This window comes from Natator depressus, chromosome 3 (genome assembly GCF_965152275.1).
Source record: "Natator depressus isolate rNatDep1 chromosome 3, rNatDep2.hap1, whole genome shotgun sequence".
In the NCBI taxonomy this organism is placed as follows: Eukaryota; Metazoa; Chordata; order Testudines; family Cheloniidae; genus Natator; species Natator depressus.
The window spans coordinates 151,785,956-151,804,740 of NC_134236.1; the positions used below are offsets into that span (position 1 = coordinate 151,785,956).

Consider the following 18,785-nt stretch of genomic DNA (forward strand, 5'->3'; position numbering starts at 1 on the left):
TTCCAGCTTTTCAGCAGCTGTGCAGAAGTAAGGGTAGCAGTATCGCAACCCCCTTACAATAACCTTGCGACCTCCCCACAACTCCTTTTTTGACCCCTACAGTTACAACACTGTGAAATTTCAGATTTAAATAGTTGAAACCATTAAATTTATGATTTTTAAAATCCTATGACTGTGAAATTGACCAAAATGGACCATGAATTTGGTAGGGCCCTAGTCATAGACTTCCCCAGCAGTCAGCGCGTGCGCGCGCACACACACACAGAGATTGTTTGTTTGTTTGTCCCTCTCCCCACACCTATGTACCCCCACAGAGCCAGGGTTGGGGGTGGGGCAGGGCTCAGGCGCTGGAGAGCTGTTGGCAGTTGCTGCAGTCTGAGCCTTCATACGCTGTCTCTTTAAGGCACTCACCAGATCTCAGACTTCCCCAGCAGCCAGCATATACACACACACACATACACACACACGCACACACACACAGAGTCTCTGACACACTCACGTCACAACCCATACTTGTGGTGGTGTTACTTCTTGGTACTTCCTGCAATGTACATATATTCTCTGTAATTTTATTCTTTCAAAGTGCTGTTATTTTAGTTTTTTGACTGGTCTATGCATTTCATAATTTTATTTCTCTCTTATGCTTATTGAGTTCTAAAATGCTTAACCTGTCCTGATTGGAGTAATTATCCCTATGGTAACTTTTAAAAATATATATCTAGGGTTTTTTTTGTTTCTACTGGTGGCACACATCCGCACATTAACTTGATATTGGTGCACCTAACAAAATTCATTCCTCACATGAATGGAAAAAATTAGCGGGAACATTGCAGGTGACCCTGTCCTATTAATACAGTTCATAAACTGATCAAGCTCCATCTTAAAATTAGTTAGATTGTTTGCCCCCACTACTCCTATTGGGAGGCTGTTCCAGAAGTTCACTCCTCTAATTATTAGGAACCTTATTCTAATTATCAGCCTAAATGTATTCATGACCAATTTATAGCCATTTGTTCTTGTGATAACGTTGTCCTTTAGCTTAAATAGCTTTTCTCCATCCCTGATGTTTGTCCGCCCCCCCACCCATGTTTTCGTAGAGAGCAGCTATTTCTTCTTCGAGTAGTGTCCCAGTGGGTGCTCCACTGTAGTTATGTCTGATTCCCTGCGCTGATGATTGGAGAACTAGCAGTGTCTATTGGACCCAAGCATGCACTGTCTCTCCTTCTCAACCACCTTTGGCTAGAGACAGAACTTTAGCTGTCCATTCGCGGACCATTAACTCCTTTACAGTTGCTAATTTTTAGCTTTCCTTAAAGCCTCTTTTCTTTATTTTCTTCGTTTTTCCATTAGCCGTGCCTTAAAAAAAAAGAGAGAGAGAAAAAGAAAGGACTTTGTTCTTTCATCAACCCTTGGTGTTGGGGGACCCCCTGACCAAGGGTATGCCCCAGCTCCCCGGGCTTCAAGAAGTGCTGCACTTGCAGCGAGGTGATCCCGGTCGCTGACAAGCACCCTCAGTGCATCTGCTGCCTTGGCAAGGGCCATGTCCAACAAAATTGTTCCCTCTGCCAGCAGCTCCAACGGAGATCCCTCAAGAACAGAGAACTGTGCCAAAAAATTATCTTCATGGAGGCAGCTCTTCAATCTCAACCTCCCGGCAGTCGTGAGTCTCCCCCACAACCTTCAACCTTGAAGGGCAGTGAATCAAGGAAGCGGTCTGGGACTCCTCTCACAAGTCCAAAAAAGAGTCAGAAGTCCCCTCAGCGAGCCTAGGGATAGCCGCAAGCAATCACCATCTCGCTCAATATACTCAGCACTGCTGACATTGAGACCACATGGCACCCTCGCCTCATGGTAACCGTCAATATTTAACCAATGGACCCTTTGGGTATGGGCACCAAATCGTCATCACCAAAAGATAAGGGCAAACATCCTAGAAAGATGTTCCCAGTATGCGAGTCGACCTCAGTACTGTCAGCAACAGGAGTCCACCCAGCACCAGAGAGACCAGTGATGATTTCGTCTCCCCTCTGGCAATGACACCGGGATGATTGGTCTGATGGAATTCCACCAGTACCGGAGACCTCTGCATGCTAGAGGCATCCGAGTCTTCGCTCCTCCATACCGACATCATGGCACTGAGTCTTTGCCAGGCACGGGGGATATCCCCACAATCATGCCATGCCCCTCCATTGTCTAGTGAGGGGTTGGACAGTGAGCCAGAGGAGATCTCACAGTACTCTTCCAAAGCTCCATATGAGAACCACTATCAACAGGGTCCAAGAATGTACTTGCAGATGGCACCACCACCATCTTGGTATGGCCACCCACTGACATCTCCACCAGATCCTATACCACCACAATGGCCATACTGGTACCCTTGGATGGCACCCTGACAGTCAGCCTCGCAAGCATCAAGCGTCACCCGACAAGCTTCCTGGCATGCTCCTTCAGCCACAGCATCTAGGGTCTCAAAGCCTCAAGAAATGGAGGAACAAGAAGCTGACACAGAGGAAGACATAACACCTAAGCCCATATCCTCCTCTTTCCTGAACAAAGTGGTCATGCCTTCACCACCATCAATGGCAGATGACTTCTGTCTGTTTCAGGAGCTGGCGAAAAGAGTAGCAGATGCCCTCCACATGCACTACCAGCTCATTGATATCCTCTACTCGTCATACTCCCTGAAGATTGCCTCCCAATTAATGAAGTCATCTTAGACCCAGCTAAAATGGTGTGGCTAACCTCGGCATTGGTAATCTCGATGTACAAGCATGCAGGCAAGAAATATGTCCCCTCAAAGGAATCAGAGTTCCTTTTCTCCCACCCACCACCCAACAACATTGTGATGGATGCCATGAATTTCTGTGGCCAAGAGCACCATTCCAGTTCAATGCCCTACTGCAAAAATTGGAAGTGCCTTGATCTCTTTGGCAGGAAGGCGTATTCTTTGGCCACCTTACAATTCCGTGTTGCCAACTATCAGGCGCTCATGGTAAAATACAATTACATGAATTACAGTAAGTTGAATAACTTTATTGTTAAGCTGCCAGAGAGTCACTGGGAATCCTTCAAGGCCATCATTCAGGAGGGACAACTAGTAGCAAAAACATCACTACAGTTGGCCCTCGATGCCACCAACACGGCAGCCAGATCCATCTCCACTGCTGTGGTGATGATACGGGTGTCATGGCTCCACTTGTCAGCATTCCTGAAGAAGGTGCAGACCACAGTAGAAGATCTCTCTTTTGAGGGTGTGAAGCTCCTTACAGAGAAGACTGATGCCTCCCTTCATAACTTGAGGGATTCCAGGGCCACTCTTCGGTTACTGGGAATCTGTACACTGGGGCAAAAGAGACGCTTTAGCTCCCCCAATCCCAGCACAGGCCATATATGACTCAATTCCCATCACAGTGCCATTATGAGCCACAATGGAAAAAAGGGAAAATTCCCAAAATGCAAGCTGCCCAGTCCACAATCTTTGACCGAGGCCCCTGCCTCTAAGCACCACTTTTGATGGGCAGGTCAAGGTGCCGCAAGACAACTCCCACAAATGACTATGATTATACAGCCATTTGGCCAATATTCTGCAGCGCCAGGGAGTGCATAATGTCATATAAATGGGTCTTAGAGATCGTCCAATCCGAATACTCCATGCACTTCACCTCTCTACCCCCTCCACAACACCCTTTCTCATCCCTCTTTAGGGACCCTTCTCACAAGAGTCTATTATGAAAGGAGATTGCTCCAATTAGGAGCTATAGAGCCAGTACCTCAACATCTGAGGCAAAGGGTTCTTCTCTCATTACTTCCAAATACTCAGAAGAAAGGGAGATTGGGGACCCATACTGGACCTCAGAGCTCTCAACACGTTTATCGAAGCTCGGAAGTTCAAGATGGTTACATTATTGACGATTATGCCATCACTGGAACAGGGAGAATGGTTTTCAGCTCTTGACCTAAGCATGCCTACTTTCACATTTCAATACTACTGAATCACAGATGATTTCTCATAGTCTCTCTGGGACATGACTATTACCAATACAGAGTCCTCCCCTTCAGACTCTCATCGGCCCCGACAGTATTTTCAAGTGTTCTCTCAGCAATAGCCTTTCATTTACACTTGCAAAGGATAATGATCTACCCATACCTGGATGATTGTCTCCTCAGAGCTCAATCGCTCCAAGAGGCTCATCGAGCCATCAACACCACAATGCACTTGTGTACAGAACTGGGCTTTCAGATCAACACCTAGAAGTCAACCGTCACGCCAGTGCCACACCTGGAATTTATAGGGGCTGACCTGGATATTCTACAGGCCAAAGCCTTCCTACCTCAACACATGTTCCTATCCCTGATCTCACTCATAGACACAGCTCAGCATAGTCCACAAATACCAGATAGACGCTGCTGCCTCCAACTGTTGGGGCATATGGTGGTGGGCACGGCCATGATACCATATGCCAGACTCCACATGTGATGCCTCCAACTATGGTTCAGTTCAGTTTAGTTAAGACTGAACAGGGACAGGGTGGAGAAACCTCTGTCACTACCTACCAGGATCAACAACTCCTTAGAGGTTTCAGAGTAGCAGCCGTGTTAGTCTGTATTTGCAAAAAGAAAAGGAGTACTAGTGGCACCTTAGAGACTAACCAATTTATTTGAGCATAAGCTTTCGTGAGCTACAGCTCACTTCATCGGATGCATCCTTAGGCTGGTGGAAGGACCCAGCCACTATGTGCAAAGGGATACCCTTCTTGTGCACGTCACCATTGTTGCTCCTTACTACTGATGCATCACTCATAAGGTGGATCATGCACTTAAACAGCCTCACTACTAAGGCAAATGGTCACTTACAGAGATATCTCTACACATCGATCTCCTTGAACTGAGGGTGGCCAGGAATGGCTATGCCCATTTCTTCCTGCTGATAGCAGCATCACATACAAAGATCTTAACAGACAACATAGCCTGCATGTACTACATCAAACGCTGGGGCATAGGAGGCCGCCCTCCATATGTGTGGAAGGAATGAGGCTATGGAATTGGTGCATCTCTCACAACGTCATTTTGTCAGCAGCTTACCTCCCTGGCATGCAGAACTTAACAGTAGACAACCTCAGTCGCAAATTCCTGCATGACCATCAGTGGGAGATGCACCTGTCAGTACTCCACACTCTGTTCACATGATGGGGAACACTGTCCATAGGCCTGTTCGTCACTTACCAGAACAAGAAGTGTCCGTGCTACTGTTCCAGCGCTCTCTGGGTGATGCTCTTCTCCCCTGGGACAAAGACCTTTTTTACATCTTTCATCTGTTTCCTCCTTTGCTGAAGGCTCTGCTAAAAATAAAAAGGGATGGCGCTCACGTCATCTGATCGCTCCTACTTGGCTGAGTACCCTTATCCGACACAGCTTGCGACATGCCTGACGATCTCTCTTTTGACTCTTCCGCAACTCCTTTCACAGGCTGATAGGCATACCCTACATCCCAATTTAGGGATGCTCTGCCTCAAAGCATGGTTTCTGCATGGTTCCAGCACTAGAAAGTTTATGCTCAAAGGAAGTAGAAGAGGTCCTATTACACAGTAGAAAGTTATCCAGACAACATACTTTACCTGCAGAAATGGTCCAGGTTTCAGATTTGGTCTACGTCCCAATAAATCTCTCCAACATCAATAATTCTTCCACATATTCTGGAATATGCCCTGTGCTTTATAAAAATTGGGATTATCCCTAAACACTCTTAGGGTCCATCTAGCAGCTATCACAGCCTTTCACCAACTCAGAGGGATACTCGGTGCTGTTGCATCCAACCACAAAAAGGTTCCTTAAGGGTATAATAAACCTTTTTCCTCACCTCGACTTCCTACCTCCATGTGGGACCTAAACTTGGTTCTGAAAGGGCGGACTAGGACCCCCTTTGAACCCATGACCACCTGTTCATTAGCATACCTATCAGTGAAAACAGCCTTCCTGATACCAATCACCTTGGCAAGAAGAATAGGGGAGATAGCAGCTCTGATGGTGCATCCTCCTTTACACAGTATTCTTTCCAAACAAGGTTACACTCAGGCTGCATCCAAAATTCATCCCTAAGGTAACCTCCCCATTTCTAATGAAACAGTCAATTCACCTTCCAGTCTTCTACCCCAAGCCTCACTAAGACAATAGGAAGGCTATACTACGTACCCTAGATGTTAGGAGAACCCTGGCCTTCTTCCTTGATAAGACAAAGGCCTTCAGAAAATCCCCTAGATTTTTCCTCTCTGTGGCGGATAGATCCAAGGGCTCACCAATATCAGCCCAAAGACTCTCTAAGTGAGTCTTGAATTGGATCAGACAGTGCTATGACATTTGCAAATTGACCCCTCCAGATTTGATCCATACAAAGTCCACAAGATCAGTCTCCTCATCCGTCGCTTTTTTCAAGGTTGTCCCTATCTCAGAGATCTGCAGAGTGGTGCATGGGCATCAGCTCACACTCTTGCAGAACACTACGCAATCACTGGGGACTCCACCACCAATGCTATCTTCAGCTCCACAGTACTGTCATTTGTAATTGACCCAACTCTGAAGTCCCCACCCTCCAAAAGGGATGCTGCTCAGAAGTTACCTACAGTGGAGCACCCATAGACACACTACTCGAAGAAGGAGAAGAAGAAGTAGTTACTCACCTTGTGCAGTAACAATGGTTCTTCTTCAAGTAGCGTCCCTGTGGGTGCTCCACTTTGGGTGAAAGGCTCTTTTCCTCTAAAACAGATGAGGTCGAACATACAATGAAGGACTCTGGGGCCACATTATGTACCTTAGGCATATACACCCCGCCTAATAAATGATGCCGATACACACCATATCAAAGAACAAGAAACACATCTTTCCACCACCACCAACCACCACCACCACCAACGCGGCATTTTGACCACATGTCATGTTTCTGGTGGCCATCACATCAGCCAGAAGTGTGAGTGAAATACGGGCACCGATGGCTGAACCTCCCTACAACTAAGGAGAAAATCATGCTATGACCACACCCAAATTTTTTGCCGACAATAGCTACATCCTTCCACGTAAACCAAACTATACGCTTACCCACATTTTACCTTAAACCACACAGGGATTCACAAGAGGCTGACCTGCACACACTTGATGTCAGGCGAGCCATAGCGCTCTATTTAGACAGAACCAAACCATTCCGTAAATCACCAAGACTGTTTATCTCCACAACAGAACAATCTAAGGGTCATGTTGTATCGACCCAGAGACTATCTAAATGGATCTCCACCTGTATCCAAACCTGTTACCAACTACACAATAAAGAACCTCCCTCAGGCTTCAGATCTCATTCTACATGTGCTATGCTACATCAATAACCTTCCTTAACAATGTTCCCTTAATAGATATATGTAGAGTTGCCACCTGGGCATCCAAGCACACCTTTGCTAAACATGATGCAATCCCCGAAATGCTATGTCAGATACCATAATTGGCCTTACCGTGCTCTTGACCACTACACACATAACTCCAAAGCCCCTACTATCCACAGTAGGGCACTGCTCTACAGACACCTAAAGTGGAGTACCCACAGGGATACTACTTGAAGAAGAAGTTACTCACCTTGTGCAGTAACAATGGTTCTTCAAGATGTGTGTCCCTGTGTGTGCTCCACTACCCGCCCTCCTTCCCTCTACTTCAGAGTTTTTGCTATCAGACTTCGCAGTAGAGAAGGAACTGAGGGGGTCGGGTCATGCGTGCACTGCAAGAGGCGCCAATGACACTGTGAGACAGCTACTGCATGCGCACTCTCGGACCGAGCACTGCTACCTAAAATCTCTGATCTCCGGTGCAGGAATGCACCGACACCTAAAGTGGAGCACCCACAGGGACACACATCTCAAAGAACCATTATTAATGCACAAGGTGAGTAACTTCTTCTTCTTTGAGATGTGTGTCCCTATGAGTACTCTACAACCTGCCCTCCTCCCCTCTGCTTTGGAGTGCCTGTTATGACCCTGCGATAGGGAAGGAACTGAGGACAGTTAGCCTGTGTGCACCAACTAGCGTTGTGGCGCAGCACAAGGAAAGACAGCACATTTGCGCGCCCAATTGACACTGCTACCAAAGTGTCTGTGATCAGCAGCGCAGGGACACAGACACACCTACGTTGGAGCACCCATAGGGGGACACATCTCGAAGAACCATTGTTACTGCACAAGGTGAGTAACTTCTTTATCTCCTCACTGCCTTCATTTTGCTAGACTAAACAAGCCAAGCTCTTTCAGTCTCCTATGATAAGATAGGTCTCTCCACTCTCCTGGTCACCCTAGAAGCCCTCCTCTGAACCTATTCCAGATTGAATTCATCTTTCTTGAATATGGGTGACCACATTGTGTACAAAATATTCCAGATGAGGACTTACTAGTGCCTTGTACAATGACATTAATACTTTACTATTTCATTGGAAATATCTCATCTCATATATCCCAGGATTGCATTTGTCTTTTTCACAACCACATCACACTGGTGGTTCATAGTCATCCTGTGATTGACTAATACATCCAGGTCTTTCTCCTCAAACCAATTAGCATCCCAGCATATAGCAGAAATTCTTGTTCTTTTTTGAGTAATGTCCCTACAGGTGCTCCACTTCTGGTAAAAGTGCACCCTATGCACCGTTGATCAGAGACTTTTGGTAGCAGTGCTTGTTTGGTCCAACATGCACCCTAGCTATACTTGTGCCTTATACCAAGGGTGTATAGGGCTGTGTTGGATGAATCAGTTCCTTCTCTACTGTGAAGTCCAGCAAGGCAAAGACTCCAGAGCAGAAGGGAAGGAGGATGGATAGTGGAACACCCTATGTGGGACTAACGTCTCAAAGAACTCCAGTTACTGTACAGGATAATTAAATTCTCATTCTGTGAATACTGTCTTCATGGGTGCTCCACTTTGAAGCAATACTCCCCAAAGAAAGTGGGTGCTTTTGAGCCCTATCTAAGACTGCTTGTAGAACTGCAGTACCAAAGGGGGTGACTGCTCTAGAGGCATGTACTACAGCATAATATTTTAAGAAGGTACGGACCAAACCCCACGTGGTAGCTTTGCATATTTATTCAGTGGATGTCTCGCAGTGTCATCAGGGCTATGGAAATAGATTGTGATTTAGTAGAATGCACTTGTAACAGGTCATGCTGTCATCGCCACGGCGCTTCCAGGAATTAGCTCATCCTAGCCTTGGAGCGCCTCCTTCTGGCCGGCATCTCTCCTGCTGTCGCTACTTGTCTTTCCATGATGAATCTTCACCCACTATACCTCAGGCCCCACATCCCTCCTGGCCTGCGATGCCCCTTCTCAGGTACTGCCCCGCGGCAGTACTCCAACACTAAGGGATCCTCCCCTAAGCCCACCTCGTCTCAGTGACCCACTGCCAGTCTTCATCTAGCCCCTTACTTCAGGAGCAAACTGCAGTCTGAAGTGGCCACTCATCATCGGCAAGAAGGTTGAACCTGTTGCCTCTTCCTCCTCTGGCTGCCTCCCCACAGCTCTAACACCTCTTCCGGCCCTGACAGCAAGGCCTCTGCCTGGGGGTTTGCCAGGCTGGAGCTCCCACAGCTCCTCCTGTCCTTCCCCAGCACTACACTGTCCAAGGAACCCTTTTCCTCTTTCAGGCAACCAGGTCCATCTCTCTCCAAGGCTGGAGAAAGACTGACTGCCTTCCGGCCCTGCAGCCCTTTTATAGGGCCCAGCCTGACCGTGATTGACTGCCTCCCAGCCTTCTCTGATTGGCTCTGAGCCCTCTCCAAGGGCTGGCTTTTAACCCCTTGTAAATCAGAGCAGGGTGACTGCCCCGCTACAGCGCTATAACTAAGGCTGCAAGTCCGTCATGGACATCACGGAAGTCACGGATTCTGTGACTTTCCATGACCTCTGTGACTTCTGCAGCAGCTCGTGCTGGTGCAGGGGCTGTCCGGCTTGGGCAGGCCCTGGGCCAGCAGCAGAAGTTTAGGTGTGTGGGAGGGGGCTAGAAGCAGGGATTCGGGGGGTGTGCTTACCTGTCGGGGGAGGGGGGCCCTGCAGCTCCGAGGAGGGGGGGTGGGTCTCCGCACTGCATTCTGCTGGTGCCCACAGGCCCCACCCCCACAGCTCCCATTGGCTGCATTTTCTGGCCAGTGGGAGCTGCGGCAGGCAGCACTTGTGGCAGGAGCAGCGGAAGAGCTCCTGTCCTGGCTCCTGCCTCTGCCGCCTAGAAGCTGCAGGGACATGGAGCCGGGTAGAAAGCCCCTGCCAGCCCCTTCAACCCTCCCTACCCCAGTGCCAGTGGGGGTCCCGGGTCACCTCCCCCAGCACCCATGGTGCCCCCAGATTGCCCCCCCCAGAGCACCCACGACACCCACCCAAGTTTTAGTCACGGCGGATATTTTTAGCAAAAGTCATGGACAGGTCATGGGCCTGTGAATTTTTGTTTACGACCCGTGTCCTGTCCATGACTTTTTTACTAAAAATACCTGTGAATAAAACATAGCCTTAGCTATAACCATAGGAGGGGGCTGAACATTAGCAGTGTTGTGGTAAGAGGGGATACAACCACAAACCCATTTCAGGAGAGCCCTTGGGTCAAAACAGGGGCCACTTTAATTCTGGCCATGAAAGAGACAAACAGCCCTCAAGGCTTTAGTCCTTTCCAAATAGAAATCGAACACTCTCCTGACATCCCAGGTGTGAAGAGCAGCATCTTCCCTAATCAGATGAAATTTAGAATGAAAACTGACAGCTGAATGACCTGATTGATATGAAAGTCTGAGGTTACCTTAGGCAAAAAATAAGGATGTGGCTGGTAAGGAAAGCGAGGATTTTAGAAATAGTATAGGGAGTGCAACAACAAGATTTAGTGAGAAAGTGGATGTGATGAAAAAAGGAAAGGGAAGAGTCAAAAATACCAATTCATATGAGTTCCAGAGATGTGATGTCAATCTGATCACAGTGATGGAGAAGTGCAGCAAAGAACAGGGTTTAGGAGAAAACGTGGACAGTTCATGTTTTGTTTTAGTTAAAGGAAATAACATCCATGAGGAAATGTTAGAGGACCAGCAAGAGATTTGAGACTGGACAGGAAGAGAGAGGTCAGTGGTTGGCAGATACATTTGAGAATTGTCAGCATAGTGGTGAATATGGCTGTGGTACACATAAAAACCTAAATAAACATCGAGTAAATCACTTCAAGGAAAACTGCAGAAACAAAACATAGATGCAAACTAACAGAATCTTTTCTTTCAGTAATGAGCACAGGGCCATTGTTCATTTTTATAATCATCAGTCCTGTTTGTATGTTATATTCCTAACATTTATTTTTTTCTATATTTAGTTATCATCATTTTTGTTTTGTTTGTTTGTTTAGGTAGAATCTGTGTTGAGACAAGGACTTACTATATTAACTTGGTCATCTCTGACATTGGACAGTTTTTTTCAAGAAGTTGATGAAGTTATGAATATGTTTAAGCAGCTTTTGAAAAAGGTATGCATATTTGCCAAATTAATTAAAATGACATTTTTTGAAGAAATTTCAAATACACTTTCATTTGATTTTAGAATATTTCACAGCAAAAAATAACCTGTGCTTTAAACTCAATTAATGATTTGACTTCTATTCACATGTAAGAAACTTCTTAAGGCTTGTCTACATTACCACTGGATCGACGGGCAGCGATCCATCCAGCAGGGGTCGATTTATCATGTCTAATCTAGACATGATAAATTAACCGCTGAGCGCTCTCCCATCAACTCTGGTACTCCACCAGGGCGAGAGGTGCAGGCAGAGTCGATGGGAGAGCATCAGCCGTCGACATACCGCAGTGAAGACAACGTGATAAGTAGATCTAAGTACGTCGACTTCCCCTATATTATTCACATAGTGGAAGTCGCGCAACTTAGGTCGGGCCCTCCCTTCTCCCCAGTGTAGACCAGGCCTTAGTTAAGATTAACATTAAATTCTTAACAACTTTTAGTGATAACGTTTTGCAACATTGAAATATGTCTCTGTTTTTTTTAAAGCAAATGTTGTTGTTCCATGCATTTCTTTTGGAAGAATGATAAGGCCCTGGTAGTTTCTCCATATTTACATCCCTGCTACCACCTTTAAACCCTAGATTTTAACCTCTTTTCTTCAAGTTGAGTTTGTATTAGGCCTCACCATTGTTTGTGACTAGCACTCTGATTTCTTGTCAGAAAGGGTCTCTAATTTTTGTCAGTGCCCTCCCCGTCTGGTTTGAAGAGCAAGGTCAGTATTTCTTATTTCTCAGACCACTACTGGGGTAACCGTGCCTGTCTACAGAGGCAACTGCATAATCCTCCCCAGCCTTTTCTAGGCTACTCCTGCTGAACATGGCCAATACTGCATGACCCCCAGTCATTGCCTCCATTGGTGAATGAGAAGTATCTTCAGCTCTCCTTCTGGAATCCTTTCTTCTCCAAATCCTTTTTCTCCATGCTGAGAATTGCTTTGATAACCTTGCCTAAGGTTCAGGAATTCCAACTTTTGGTCTAAGCCATTAAGAACAACTTGGGAAGCCTGAATGTCCCAGTTGTATTCCAGCAGCTGTTGAAGCTTCCCCCTCTCCAACAACTCTATTCGTTGGCCTTGCCTGCATCCATTATAGAAAAGAAGTCAGTTCAAGTAGGAGAGTGTGCAAAATCACATGACACTATCAGTTCATCAAGTAGTTGCAGATGTGTATTCCACTCAGGTGTGTGTATGTCCAGTGCACAGAAGCCAGAGAATTTTGCTTAGCAATACTTGTAGGGGCGGCACTCATGTCTTCTGGCCACCTAGCCCCTCCTCTGGCTATTTAAGAGCAGCACTGCCCCAACCTTCCTCTGTTCCTTCTCACTGCCCAGGGCTAGAGTTGGAATGCTCAGTGTGCTTCTTACCTTATGCTGTTTCAGAGTTTTTTTGTATATACACCTCTAGCCCGATATAACGCGACCCGATATAACACGAATTTGGATATAAAGTGGTAAAGCAGTGCTTTGGGGGGCGGGGCTGTGTGCTCCGGCAGATCAGCATGTCTGGCTCCGACACGCTGCTCTGAGCGGCGCCGGGCCAGGGCCAAGGGGTTGGATAAGGGGCAGAGGGTCTCAGGGGGTGGTCAGAGGACAGGGAACAGGGGCGTTGAATAGAGCGTGGGAGTCCTGGGGGGCCTGTCAGGGGGCGGGGGTGTTGATAGGGGTCAGGGAGCGGGAGGGGGGTGTTGGATGGGTCGGGGGTTCTGAGGGGTCAGTCAGGGGGCGGGAAGTGACTATTAATAACGGAAATTCTCGAGGCCAAAGCAAGTTCAATATAACGTGGTTTCACCTAACACGGTAAGATTTTTTGGCTCCCAAGGACCACGTTATATCGGGGTAGAGGTGTAGTTGTTAATTGTAGTTAGTTTAGTGGTGCCTATAGGTTTAGTTTTATTAAAAATGGTTGGATAGGATTTTGCCTGGTGTGATGCCCTCGCCAGCATTTGAACACTGCCCATCATGTGGGGTAGTTAGCTCTAATAATGAGAACCGCACACTCAGTGTTTATTTGTGCCTTCGGGAAGGGCCCATTAAAGAAAGGTCCTTCATCTGCAAGTCATTCAAAAAGAGCATGCAGGTGGACAGAGACTTTTATTTGAAGCAGCACCCTCAAGAACAGACCATGAGGCCCGTTTCAGCACTGGGGACCTTCACAGATTGTCAGGCCCCTCAGAGGGCATCTGAGCTGGCACAGGCTGCTGTTAGGCCAAATTCATATTCTTCTCCCCCACAGAAAAAAAGACAGTTCTTCCTCTGGTCCTCCTAGAAAAATTTATCACAAAATGGACTGGGGCCATTCCAGAATTCAGAGAGATTCCTCCTCCCCTTCCAAGAGGAGTGCAGCTCTACATTGTGATTCATCCCGGATGCACGATAGAGCAGGGCTATTTGCTCTCCAATGCCGAGATGAGAGCAACTGGACTCTACCACTGACTCAGGTACCATCCGTGGGGCTTCCTCTGAGTCCAGTACCAACAATTTCAGTGTCAGCATTGACTGTTTCCACACCAGTGGTGTATCAGGCAGCATTGGACTTTCTTTGCCTGGCTGTTCCTGATCCTCCACTAATTGAGGAATGTTCAGCTGTGGAGGCTTCTTTAGTGTCCTTGGTGCTGTCTGGATTGGTTGCAGACCTGCCGTTATTATTGGAATCTTCTTTTGCGCCTCTTCCAATTCAGGGTGCAGAGTTGAGGTCGCCTGCCTTTTCGGTACTGAGGGACTTGTCAACACAGCTACTATCTTCCATGCTAATGATGATCCCAGCACACTGCATCTATGGGTCCAGTGCCAGCTTCGACTTTGGCACCAATGTCTGCTTCAGTACTGAGAGTGAGTATGAGGCCTGTGTTAGTGGTTAAAGCACCAACTGCTTTACTGTTGTCAGTACTGATGCATCCTGTGAGCTGGACTTTGGATAAGGCTGGATGTTTGTTGGATGGGTGGCTCCTTCATTGCCTATGGACTACTCTGAAGGTTCCTCAGGTTTGGGCTCGGAGACCTCTTCCTCCTCTCCCCTGCCTTCTCAGTATCTCTCTCAAAAATTGTTGAGACTTCCTGGGGATCACCAGTGGTACTGAGATTGGCACCACATGCAGAGTGTAATACATATCTGCATTAACATCTCAAAGAACAGCAGTTATCATACAGGTAAGTAACAGTTTTTTTATGTAATAGGGCACTTTTGACTCAACTGCCCCCTCCACGTGTACAGAGAAAGCAGTGGTCTGGGTTGGTCTCTGTGTATTTAATCTTGTGGGATGCTCCCCCTCAGTGCTGCAGAGTTTCAATGACCTTCTGCAAAACTGTCCATTGGGCTTGCTCAGAGAAATACAGATCTCAGCTTTGGAAGGCTTGCCTTGTGAAGGTCATGAACTCTTCAGTTTAAAGACTGACTCTTCATAGTAGCCTGACAGTCCTGGACAAAAAAATCAAAAAGCTGAGGTGGTTTAAATTGATAAAGAATTAAAAGATAGGAATAGAATTATTGCCAGTCAACATAATTATATGGAAAATAAGTCTTGTCAAATAATCCTGATTTCATTTTTTGGATGAGATTACAAGTTTGGTTGATAAAGGTAAGTGCATAGATGTAATATACTTAGACTTGTGTAAGGAATTTGACTTAGTACTGCACAACATTCTTATTAAAATTTAGCACTATACAATATCAGTAAAGCACACATTAAATAGATCAAGAACTGGCTAACTGACAGCTCTTAGAAAGTAGCTGACATTGGGGAACCATCATTAAATTGGGGTGTTCTTTGATTGCATGCATATGTCCATTACACTGTAGGTGAGTGTGTGCCTTGAGGACCAGTGCTGGGGAGTTTTCTCTGATGGTACCTATAAGGGCAGCACTGCTCATTGCCAAGCTCCTTGTGCTGCAAGTGAGAATATAAAGGGCTGAGTCCCTCTTTCAGTTCCTTCTTTCCATCTGTGGTCAGAGCATTTGTGTTCCTTGTGAACAAATACTTGATCTACCTAGTGCTGCTCAAAAGTCTTTGGACTTTTATTTTTTTTATTCATTTTATAGTTCTATTTTTATTTGGCCTTTCTTTTGGGATTTTTCCAGTATTGTGGGTCTCTAGACCCTGCCTGGTACTGAGAAACCTATGCCAAAGTCCCTAGAGTTCAAACTTTCATCGGCTGCAGAAAGCCTCTCCCTGTTAGTGACCCTCATTCATACTGCTGCAAGTGTTTGGGTGAGGGCCAGGTTATAGGTGCTCTCTCTGTTGCAGCTTCAAGACTAGAACTAAGAAGCTGAGGGAGGAGTGCCTCTAATATATCCAGATGGAGGCTGCCCTTAGATCAATGTCAGAGCCTGTCATAAATATAAAGGGAAGGGTAAACCCCTTTAAAATCCCTCCTGGTCAGAGGAAAAATCCTCTCACCTGTAAAGAGTTAAGAAGCTAAAGGTAACCTCGCTGGCACCTGACCAAAATGACCAATGAGGAGACAAGATACTTTCAAAAGCTGGGAGGAGGGAGAAAAACAAAGGGTCTGTGTCTGTCTGTGTGCTGCTTTTGCTGGGGACAGAACAGGAATGGAGTCTTAGAATTTTTAGTAAGTAGTCTAGCTAGGTATGTGTTAGATTATGATTTCTTTAAATGGCTGAGAAAAGAGCTGTGCTGAATAGAATGACTATTCCTGTCTGTGTGTCTTTTTTGTAACTTAAGGTTTTGCCTAGAGGGATTCTCTATGTTTTGAATCTAATTACCCTGTAAGGTATCTACCATCCTGATTTTACAGAGGTGATTCCTTTACTTCTATTAAAAGTCTTCTTGTAAGAAAACTGAATGCTTTTTCATTGTTCTCAGATCCAAGGGTTTGGGTCTGTGGTCACCTATGCAAATTGGTGAGGATTTTTACCAAACCTTCCCCAGGAAGTGGGGTGCAAGGGTTGGGAGGATTTTGGAGGGAAAGAAGTGTCCAAACTACATTTTCCCAGTAAACCCAGATAAAGTTTGGTGGTGGCAGTGGAAAACCAAGGGCAAAGGGTAAAATAATTTTGTACCTTGGGAAAGTTTTAACCTAAGCTGGTAAAAGTAAGCTTAGGAGGTTTTCATGCAGGTCCCCACATCTGTACCCTAGAGTTCAGATTGGGGAAGGAACCTTGACAGAGCCCCTTCAGTCATCTGAGGGAAGGTCTTCGAAGACTCCTTCCCGAAGTGTTCCTTTGGATGTATCAGCTGAAAGAGGCCTCAGAAGATCCCTTTCTCTGGGACTGTCCTTTTTAGGCCCAGGGAATCAGAGTCCCGGCCTCAAAAGCAGAAACAGAAGTTGGCATTCGGTTCCTTGAAGTTTAGGATATGGGTATCTGTGATGTTTCCTGGGGTACCCAGAGTTGCAAGGCAATTCATACCACTCCCCCTTAGCATGAGAAAACCTTGTCTGTGCCTGCCAGGAGGTCATCTTTCCAACGCCACTGGCCACAGTTAACACAAGCTCCCCTGTAGGCCTTTGCAGGCCCTGCTGTTTCTCTACATGTTAGTGACAGGCAGATTACAACTGCTGAGCCCTCTGAACTTCTCCCAAGCGGGTCCAGCCCCTGTTCCACTGGACATTCATATTATTCACAGATCCGCTGCTTCCAAAGAAACAGAACACTCCAGCTGACCAGTTCCACCCCAGATTACCACTCTGCTTAACACACAGCACTTAGACGTGTTTAGGGGAAATCAAGTATAAATTTACTTAACAAAGCATAGAGATTCAAGAAATAGCACACAGAAGTATTGGAAACAAATGCTTATCTATCAGATAAAATAATAATGCATTCTAGAGCTGTGGCGGTTCAATGACAAGATAGAACACAGCTTTTAGCAAGCAAGCAGGCTGGTCTCTGCTAACGGGCTTCTGCCTGTCAGCTTTCCACCTTCCCCTTTATTCTCTCTCTCTCCCCCACGCATTACATTCTCCAACAGATAAAAGGAATACACTGGCTTTGTTTAACTTTCTTATTTACCAATTTCTGTCTACCGCATTCCTTGCTCTCGGGCCTTGAGCCCCGTCCTGAGAGGCTTCCCACGGTTCATATCATCTTGGTGAGATTCCAAGGTTGATGCCCTTGGATGGAGCAGTGTGTGCACTACTCCTACACAACACTCCGGGTGTGCCCTGAATGTTGCCAAGTGCATAAACCTTTATGAATCCTACATCCCCTCCTTTTTTGTTTATTTGTGCTCGGCCATCTCATGGTAGCCATCAATTTGCTTTTGCAAGCCAATTAACTCCCAGACAGACAAGGTCATAACTCGTGGAGCCTGCCAGGGCGGGTCTCGACAAAGCCTTAACAAAGAGGGAATACATTGTACACAGCAGCAGCAAAAAATAAGCTTAAGAAGGTAAAGTGTGATTGGCCGGGCCCCGATTAGCCATGCTAGAGTACTGGGAAGAGAGGTTCGAGTAAGCGGCGAGCATCATCTCATTCCCAATTTCCTCAGGGTGATGACATACTGGAATAAGGCACGTACCTAATAATTCTTCAGCTGCTACAAAATCAAATAAACAAAAGTGGGTAACATTTGCTATTGAAGCCAATCTTTCCCATAGGTTATATGTCATTCGGGCCCATAACGGAGGAAGCGCTCCCGAGTCAACCCCTCCAGGAAATAGCAGGCACAAAAGGCATACAATCAGTACAGAATTAGCAGTAATTTGGGCGAGAATTGCCACAAACAAAGTCTCAGGAGTCTCTGGCTGTTGGTTTGCTGCCAGTCTTTGTTGAGCTGCGGCGACCAATGCTTTTACTGCTCCGCATGTCATGGGCTGGCTTGGGACGCTACGCCTCTTCCGTTTCCGTCCCGCCGTTGTTGACCCGGGAGGCACCGCGTTCTCCTCCAAGGTCAGCTGAAACTCCGGTATGGGGTTCGACAGCCCCTGGTGCCACGCCATGCTGTTTCAGTGCCGGTCGCACACACCGGGCTGGAACCCACAACGGTCCTGCAGGAAGAAACACAGCAGCATATCCCCAACCCCAAGTAATTAAAGGCACTGGGCCCAACCATTGCGGATCGGGCAGCTGACGGTAATAGACACACGGTCTTTCCATTTGTGAAAATGCCGATCCGCGGGGGTCTGCTGATCTGCATTCAGCGTTAAATTATTTAAAGTAAACAAAAGGATATGCAGTTGTTCCTGAATGTCTCCTAAGGTTCGGAGACACAGCTCCCCTTGTTTTAATTGTTTATCGAGCAGGGTTTTTAGCGTGCAATTTGCACGTTCAACAA

General features: G+C 46.5%; 1 protein-coding gene across 1 annotated transcript in view; it reads left to right on the forward strand.

Annotated features, from left to right (window-relative positions):
• The window catches only part of DNAH8 (dynein axonemal heavy chain 8), a 577,557-nt gene that overhangs the window by 125,680 nt on the left and 433,092 nt on the right, over positions 1-18,785 (forward strand). Inside the window, exon 19 of the mRNA XM_074949111.1 lies at positions 11,390-11,506. Within this exon, the coding sequence (XP_074805212.1) occupies positions 11,390-11,506 (117 nt within the window). The remainder of the gene's footprint in view (positions 1-11,389; positions 11,507-18,785) is intronic.